This window comes from Nicotiana tabacum, chromosome 22 (assembly GCF_000715075.1).
Source record: "Nicotiana tabacum cultivar K326 chromosome 22, ASM71507v2, whole genome shotgun sequence".
Classification (NCBI taxonomy): domain Eukaryota; kingdom Viridiplantae; phylum Streptophyta; class Magnoliopsida; order Solanales; family Solanaceae; genus Nicotiana; species Nicotiana tabacum.
The window spans coordinates 182,766,364-182,776,143 of NC_134101.1; the positions used below are offsets into that span (position 1 = coordinate 182,766,364).

The 9,780-nt window shown below is 38.3% G+C and overlaps 1 protein-coding gene and 1 non-coding gene across 2 annotated transcripts; one reads left to right on the top strand and one right to left on the bottom strand.

The window, feature by feature from the left end:
• Positions 1-860: 860 nt before the first annotated feature.
• Positions 861-967, bottom strand: LOC142176828 (small nucleolar RNA R71). The gene has a single exon (XR_012705635.1). It is a non-coding gene; the product is annotated as a small nucleolar RNA R71 (small nucleolar RNA).
• A 1,320-nt stretch (positions 968-2,287) lies between these two features.
• LOC142176184 (uncharacterized) lies at positions 2,288-2,734 on the top strand. The gene has a single exon (XM_075243293.1). The coding sequence runs from the start codon at positions 2,288-2,290 to the stop codon at positions 2,732-2,734; it is 447 nt and encodes a 148-aa protein (XP_075099394.1).
• Positions 2,735-9,780: the final 7,046 nt, after the last annotated feature.

The following is a 9,780-nucleotide window of genomic DNA, read 5'->3' on the forward strand; positions in this document are numbered from 1 at the left end:
CTATTATTATAACTATTACTTTTACTATATTTTTATAAAATAATATTTTTGTTCAAGTTTTTTTTAAGTGATAGTACTTTAATCCTCCAACATACTTGATTTGTTATTGAAGTTTTTTTTCATATAATATAATTAGTATTATATTATTTCTTTTGATGGTTAGTTACAACTTATTGTTTTAGTTAACTATAATATTACCGTACTATTTTTTTATTATTTATTTTTAAAATTATCTATTACTATTTTAGGAATTGTCTTTATTTTACTTTAATTTCAGATAGTTTATGACCCGCTCTTTTACAACAGAGTTGGCCAATTACGATCCTGAAATTGAAAAAAGTTTGTGATTGTGCAGGAAAGGAGAAATATCATTTCAAAACATAAATTGTAATAAAATGGAGCACCAATTAGAAGATGATAACAATCCACTACAAATTCCACCACCAGCTCATGTAGAGGAACAATTTGATGAAGTGGCGCCAAGACCAACAAACAGAATTCTAAGGGATTATGCTAGACCTGATCGCTTTAACTATGAATCTTGTGTCAGGAAACCTCCAGTAGGAGCCAATAACTTAGAAATCAGGACAGGCCTGATTCAAACAATTCAACAATCTTGTATTTTCATTGGTGATCTAAGTGAAGATCCACATAGTCATTTAATTGACTTTTTAGAATTGGTTGAAACTGCAAAGCATAATGGAGTAACTCCTGGGGTAATTAAGTTAAGGCTATTTCCTTTTTCTTTAAAAGAAGAGGCCAAAACTTGGTTATGAAGTTTGTCGCAAGGGTCTATTACCACATGGGACCAAATGACTCAGAAATTTTTAAATAAATATTTTTTCCCTGCTAAAACAACAAAGTTAAGACAAGATAAATCTAACTTCTTGCAGACTGACACTGAGTCAGTTTATTAAGCTTGGGAAAGATTGAAAGCAATGTTAAGGAAATGTCCACACCATGACATTCCTGAACATATGCAGTTCTATATTTTTTATCATGGGTTAAAACCTTTTTCTAGAAATATAATAGATGCAGATGCAGGAGGTTCCATAATGGGAAAAACCACAGAAGAAGCATTGCAATTGCTTAATGAAATTTCTGAAAATACCATACAGTGGCCATCTGAGCGTGTAATCGTTAAGAAAGCTACTACAGTAAATCAGGTGGATGTTTTAAATACACTAACACAACAAATTATTTCTTTGGCACAAATATTTGAATCTTTTCAGGTAAATACATAACAACCAAGCCAGTGTGAGGCTTGTGACTTGTGTGGAGGAAACCATCTAAACCATGAATGTCAAGAAACTAATTAAAATAATGAACAGGTCAATGTTATCAGATATAAGCTGTATCCTTTTGGAAGTCTATTAGCACAAAAACATCCAGGATTTCAATGGAGCAATGCAAATGGTGCTGAAAACTCTCAAAACTAGCAAAAACAACATGTACAAAGTCCACCCGGATATCAAAATTAAAATTGTGGACAACAAAATTTCAGGCCTTATCAGCAAGCAACTCAATATCAGCAAAGGCCTCAACAAGGCCATCCAAGTCTTTATGACCTTTTGTACAAGTACATTAAGGTTACGGATGAAAAAATGGAAAGTCAAAATTCAGCTCTAAAAAATCTTGAAATTCAGTTAAGCCAATTGACAACTCTTGTGTCTGAAAAGATTCAAGGTCCTTTACCGAGCAATATAGAGAAAATTCAAAAGAACACCTTAAGGCCATGGGCTTACGGTCAGGTATGACTTTTGATGAACCCTATGCAAACAAACAATAAAAGAATCAATCAGAATAACAGGTAGGCAATGGTGAGAATGTTGAGACACCCTCTCAACCATCAGAAGAGAAAGAAGCCAAGAAAAATGAAGAAAAAAAATACTAAAAATTTGACTTCTTTCCCTGTTACAATTCCTTTCCCACAAAAGATGAAAAGAGAAAAGCTGGATAATCAATTTGCAAAGTTTTTGGAGATTTTAAAACAAATTCACATCAACATTCCTTTTACTGATTCTTTATTGCAAATGCCTTCATATGCCAAATTTCTAAAAGAAATTTTATCAAGCAAAAAGAAAATGGAATAAGTTTCTGTAGTAATGCTTATTGAAAATGCAGTGCTATACTTTAAAATAAGCTACCACAAAAACTCGGTGACCCAGGTAGTTTCACAATTCCATGTACTCTGGGCGGAGTATACATTGAAAAAGCATTTTGTGATTCTGGAGTTTCAATAAATTTGATGCCATTTTCTATTTTAAAAAAATAAGATCTTGATGAAATGAAAGACACAGGTGTTTCACTTAAATTTGCTGATCAAAGTACTAAGAGACCAAAGGGAATAATTGAAAATGTACTTGTAAGAGTAGATAAACTTGTTTTTCCTATAGATTTCACAGTACTTGAAATGGAGGAGTGTTTTGATGAACCAATTATTTTGGGTAGACCATTTCTTGAAACAGACAGGGCAATCATAGATGTCCATCAAGGACAACTAATTTTAAGAGTTGATAAAGAAAGAGTTATTTTTGATATGCAAAAGATACTAAGATTCTCAAAAGATGATACATCATCTTCATGCTTTTCAATTGACATGATTAATAATCTTATAGATGAATTCAAAGACGATCAATTAATTTCTGACTCAATTGAAAAATGTTTGGGCAAATCTGGCACCACACATGATGAAGATCCGGCTATCAGAAATGATGCAAAATTATTGGAATAAGATTATGAGTAAGGCAACATGCAATTAGAAGAAGTTCAACCAAAAATTAAACTCAAAACTCTCCTTCTCATTTGAAATATGTCTATCTTGAGCATGAGTTATTCCTTGTACTTATTTCATCTTCTCTAACTATAGAATAGGAAGAAAGATTGATTGAAGTATTGAAAGCACACAAAGTAGGCTTGTAATGGACTATAAAAGATATCAAAGGGATTAATCCAGCAATTTGTACACACAAAATCCTCATAGAGGATAGCTACAAACCGATAGTCCAACCCCAAAGGTGTCACGACCCGGATTTCCCACCCCCGGGAGTCATGATGGCGCCTACTAATGAAAGCTAGGCAAGCCAATTATACCAATTATTTAACTCTTTTCATTTTTAATACCTTAACAATTAAGAGTTAACATTTTATAAACAACGGAAATAATAAAGCAGAAGAATGAAATATAACAATTTAAAATAATACCGATACAAATCCATAAACATAAGCTGCCCAGAACTGGTGTCACAATATCACAGAGTATCTAAGAATACTACAAATAGGGTTAGAAAAAAATAGATACATGTCTGTCTCTAGAAGATAAAGAACAAAAGAATACTAGATAAGAAGGGGACGCCAAGGCCTACGGACGCCTGTAGGACTACCTCGGGTCGCCTGATGGACTGAAGGCAGCAACCTCATTGTGGTCCAAAGCTGCAGCATCGGGATCTGCACACAGTGCAGAGTGTAGTATCAACACAACCGACCCCATGTGCTGGTAAGTGCCTAGCCTAACCTCGGCGAAGTAGTAATGAGGCTAGGATAAGACTACCAAATAAAACTTGTGAAGTTATATCATATACAGCAAGTAATAATGACAAATACTAGTAGTTAAATATGGGAAGGGGAAACATGCTGCGGGGAATATCATGTAACAAAATTTCAGTAAATAAGTGAAAGGAACACGAAAATTCAACTATAAGCAAGAATAAGGAAATCATGACAAGTGCACGACATCACCCTTCGTGCTTTTACTCTCGTTCTCACCTTAAAAATCAATATAATCGGCACGGCATCACCCTTCATGCTTTTACCTCACATAATCATGACACGGAATTATTCTTCGTGCAATATCAATCATATCATGGCACGACATTTTATATCGTGTGGCACGACATTTTATATCGTGTGGCACGACATCACCTTTCATGCTTTTACCTCACAATATTGGCACAACATCACCCTTCGTGCATTAATACTCTTAAAATCATGCACATCGTCACCCTTAGTGCTTTACACTCTTCCTCACCCAAGCAACAACCACAAAGCAATTTGGGCAAGGGAATCAATAATATCACAATAAAATCCCGGCAAGGGAACAATATCATAATAACAATATTCTGGCAAGAGAAACAATATCATGAGTAATAACATCCCGGCAAGGGAGATAATATCAAAAAAAATAACATCTCGGCAAGGGAGACAATATCATAAACCTCTTCTCTTTTACACAATTACTTCACACCTCAATTCTCAACTTGAGCCAATGCTCTACAATGTTCAATTACCAATAATACTTCCACAGGCCTTGTTCAACGATAGAAATCATCATATAAAGCATGAACAATACGAAACAGAGTCACATTAATCATAGTATAAGACTCACGGGCATGCTTGACACCAACGTATAGATACTTGTCACCACACCTATACGTTGTACTCAACAATTAACACATAGAAAATAAGATACAACTCCTAATCTCTCAAGCTAAGGTTAGACCAAACACTTACCTCAATGCCACAAACACAATTCAAGCCTCAACTACTGCTTTACCTTTTGTTTCCGCCACCAATTCGCTTGTATCTAGCCACAATTTACTTAATCTTTTTCCCAAAAAGACAAAAATTGACCCCGGGACCACATGGTCAAAATCCAAGGTTTGAACCAAAACTCGATTACCTATTCACCCACGAACTCAAATATATAATTTGTTTTGAAATTGGACCTCAAATCGACGTCCAAATCCCCAAAATATGAAAATCCTAAGTGCTACCCAAAACACCCAATTTCCCCATGAAAACCCTTGATTTTGAATTGAAATCATGTGAAAAGATGTTATAGATTGAATAAAATAAGTTAGAAATGACTTACAATCGATTTGGAGAAGAACTATTCTTTTGAAAATCGCCCAAGAGAGCTTAGGGTTCGAGGGAGTTTGAAAAATGAAGAATTTTTGTCTAAGTTTGATTTTACACAGGCGTAGATATCGCATTTGCGATGTCATGTTCGCAAATGCGAACTCACAATTACGGCCAAAGCTTCGCAATTACCAAGGAAGGCCCACCTCTGCTTTCTTCTCAAATGCGAACAATTGTTCGCAATTGTGGTGCCTGTTAAGGTCGCATTTGCGACATGAGCCTCGCATATACGAAGGTCTCCCTTTCCCAGTCCATCATCACAATTGTGATGTTTCTTTGCAAATGCGAGCTCGCATTTGCGAGCCAGGCTTTGCAATTGCGAAGCCTGCAGACCTGCAACACAACAACAGTTTTCCTAAATCCAATTTCACTCTGTGGCCTATCCAAAACTCACCCGAGCCCTCGAGGCACTAAACCAAACATGCACGCAAGTCCAAAAACATCATACAGACTTGCTCGTGCGATCAAATCATCAAAATAACATCAACAACTATGAATTAAGCCTCAAATTCATGAAATCACTCGAGAACATCAAAATTTCCAATTTCTCAAATAAAGGTTTGATTTATACTAAACGAACTCCGATTCTTACCAAACTTCACAGATTCAACTTAATTATTATTTAAGACCTGTACCGAGCTCCAGATAAAAATACGGACCCGATACCATCAATTTGAAACATCTTTTCATTTCCAAAAACTCTTATAACTTCAGTTAAACAATTTCTTTCAAAAATTCATTTCTCGGGCTTGGGACCTTGGAATTCGATTTCGAGCATACGCCCAAGTCCCAAATTTTACTATGGATCCTACGAGATAGTTGCATCACGGGTCTGGGTCTGTTTACCAAGACTGTTGAGCAAAGTCAACTTTATTCAATTTTAAAAGCAAATTTCCTTATTTTACTTAGTTTTCACATAATAGCTTTTCCGGAAATGCACCTGGACTGCGCACACAAATTGAGGTGAGACAAGTATTATTTACCCTATTTCAGACAGCCTTGGGTAAGTCTTGTTCAGGTTGTACCAAAAAATGGAGGTATGACAGTGATAAAAAATAAAAATACTGAACTAATACCTACCAGGACTGTCACAGGATGAAGAGTCTGTATAGATTATAGACGTCTCAATGATGCCACTAGAAAAAATCACTTTACTTTGACATTTATTGATCAAATGTAGGAAAATATTGCAGGATATAGTTTTTATTATTTTCTCGATGGCTATTCAGGGTATAACAAAATCCCAATCGCACCAAAAGATCAAGATAAGACAACTTTCACATGTCCTCATGGAACATATGCACATAGGAGAATGCCATTTGGTTTGTGCAACTGTGATGACCCTGCCAGTTGTCTCATGAGTTACCGCTCTGTTTCCCCAATTTTTGCCTCTTATTGCTTTGTTTGTTGGTTCTATGTATGATCAGGTTGGTTGGCTCGGGTTCGGAAAGGATTTGGTAAGATATGAGACACTTAGTCTCTTTTGAGGGAGATTAAGTTGGAAAAGACAATCGGATGTTAACTTATGTGTTAGAGGGTTCGGATATGAGTTTCGATGGTTCGGATAGCTTTGGGAGGTCATTTGAGACTTAGGAGCGTGATCGGAATGAGTTTTTGAGGTTCGAAGAAGATTTAGGCTTGAATTAGCGAAGTTGGTATTTTGGTAATTTCCGGTTGATAGGTGAGATTTTAATATATGGGTCGGAATGGAAGTTCGAGAGTTGCACTAGTTCTATTGTGTCATTTGGGATGTGTGTGCAAAATTTCAGGTCATTCGGACGTGGTTTGGTTGAGTTTTTTATCAAAAGCGTAATTCGGAAGAATTTGGAAATTTAGGCTTCAATTCGATGTGTTTTGGTTGATCCGATGTTATTTGAGATGTTTTGAAGATTGGTATAAGTTTGAATAAGGTTATGGGATATGTTTGTACTTTTGGTTGAGGTCCCGAGGGCCTCGGGGTGGTTTCAGATGATTGTTGGAGAGTTTGGAATTTTTGTAGAAGCTACAGATTTTCTGCTTCTGCTATTTCCGCACATGCGGATTGGGGACCGCAAATGCGGTGCCGCAGATGCGAGGGGGAAGGATGCAGAAGCGGAAGAAAGTGAGGGAGGCAGAAACTGCAAGAGCGGTTGGTGAACTTCACCTACGATGGCGCAGGTTCGGCTGGTGCATCGCAGATGCAGAAAGCTGGAGGATAAGTGAAAACCGCAGAAGCGGCTTTTGGACCGCAAAAGCAGTAACGCAGATGCAGTGAATTGATTGCAGTCACGAAAATGCCTGGGTCAGGACATATAAATTGTGTCCTTCGCGATTTTTGTGCTATTCTACCATTTTAAGTCGGCTTTGGAGGTTTTTGGACGATTTTGAAAAAGGATTTCAAGGGAAATTCATTGAAGTAAGGATTTTGGACCTAAAACTCGTTCCTATGGTATTATTTTACGGATTAGAGCTATAATTAATGGAATATAAGGGTTAGAATTGGGGAAACTAGGGCTTGGAATTGGAGACCTAGACTTGAGTATTTGAGGGACCATTTGTGGTCGGATTTTGGTACTTTTGATATGTACGAACTCATGGGGAGATAAGGAACCTATTGATGTGAATTTTGTTGAATTCCAAGCTATGGGTCAAAGGGTCCGGTTTTTGTAATTTCGAATTTGTGTTGTATAATGATTATTTTCGCTTGGGCTTCGTTCCCTTAGCATATTTTGATGTTGTGATTCTGATTTTGGATAGATTCATTGCGAGTGGAGGTCGATTCGAGGGGCAAAGGCGTCGCAGGATAGAGTTTGGACCAGATTATGGTGAGTAATGATTGTAAATGATGTCCTAATTGTATAGAACCCTGGATTGCACATCGTTGTGCTATATTGAGGTGACTCACACACTAGATGACGAGCGTGGGGTCGTGTAATGTTGGGGATTGTGACTTAGTCCATCTCGAGTAACTGTTTTACCGCGTATTTGACTGAAAACTATATGCTATCAGCATGTTTTGGACTGAATGTAATATTTGGGTCTCGTGCCAACTATTTGAATCCTTAAGTGATTTTTATTGATATTTCCTCACTGTTTTGACTTTATACTTGAACTCAGTCATGCTATATTCCACTGTTTTCGTAACTCAACCATGCTTACTCTGTTTTAACACTTAAATGATCTTGTAAATGATATTTTGAGCTGAGAATCATGCTTTGCTATTGCCCGAGTGGCTTGTGAGGATTTTTACTGATTAAGAATGAGGGCCTATGTTGTGAGGAAACACTGATTATGATTATGAGGTCGAGGGCCGGAGATATGTACGCCATGAGGTGGCTTGTTGATATGAGGCCAAGAGCCTAGTGATGATGCCACGAGATGGCTTGATATTGCGCTTGGGCCATAAGGGGCCCCTCCAGGAGTCTGCACATTCCCAGTGAGCGCGAGTACCCAGTGTGATGTGAGATATAGCCTGAGGGGCTGATATTGTTAACATTGTGCCCGAGGGGCAATCCTTTATGTGCTTATCTATCTTATTTGTCTGTCATTTAACTGCTTAATTGTTAAAAAGGCATTCATGAAGTTTGAACTGAATTAAAAATGACTTTACATGTTATCACTGCTTCTACGGGTTTTACTGCTTCATTATAGCATGTAATGTGCCTTACATGTTTTCATATCTCTTAGTCATTTATTTGTGATTATTACTCATTGAGTTGGAGTACTCAATTTACTCCCTGCACCCCGTGTGCAGAGTCAGGTGTTGCTGATCCCGCTAGTGAGTGTTGATCTTTCCAACTCGGGCGGATCCGAAGATTCTCTAGGTAGCTGTCGGCATTTGCAGCTCAGAGCTTCTTCCCTCATCTTATTTCTCCTTGTTTTAGATTCGTATTGAACTCTATAGACTTTCTTGTCTTATTCCGAATTTTTAAATGCTCATGACTAGTGACACCCCGGTATCGGGCTGTGTTGGTTTTGTATTCTACAAACTGTATTATTCACCGTATTTTGGAGTTCTATTATGTTTAAATGGCTTAATTCTTATTGTTTAATTGCTTAAAACTGGAATGGGAAAGAGTCTGCCGGCCTTATCTTCATGAGAGGCGCCATCACGACCGAGTCTGGGTTTAGGGTCGTGACAAGTTGGTATTAGAGCCTAGGTTACATATATCTCACGAGTCATGAGCAGGTTTAGTCGAGTCTTGCGGATCGGTATAGAGACGTCTGTATTTATCCTCGAGAGGCTACAAAACCTTTAGGAAAAACTTCACATTCTTGAGACTTTTGTCGTGCGAATTTGTTGATGTGAGTACTAAACTTCTATCATTCTATTCTCTCACAGATGGTGAGGATGCATGCTACCGGTCAGGATGGACGACTACCAGTACCACCAACCATGGCCACTAGAGGCCGAGGACGCGGTCGCGGTAGGGGCAGAGGTGTGGCCCACACAGTAGCTAGAGCAGCACCTGCAGATCCACCAGCCGCCCCAGTTTAGGATCAGGTCCTAGTTATGGACGCTCCAGCAGCACCAGCTCAGGCACCAGTTGTACCCATTGTGATTCCGGGTCTTTAGGAGGCTTTGGCTCAGATCCTATCAGTTTGCACTAGCCTAGCTCAGGCGATCTCAGCTACTACAGCCGCAGCTACTTCTCAGGCCAAGAGAGGCAATCAAACTCCCGATGCTCGCACACCTGAGTAGGTCGTCCAGGGACTTCAGACACCGGGGGCGCATCCAGCCCAGTCGATCGTAGCTTCTCGGGACTATGTAGTTCCTGCCATACCAGAGGACAAACAGCGTAGGTTGGAAAGGTTTGATATACTTCAGCCTCCAACCTTCAGTGGTGCAGAGGGTGAGGATGCCTAGGGTTTCTTGGATAAGTG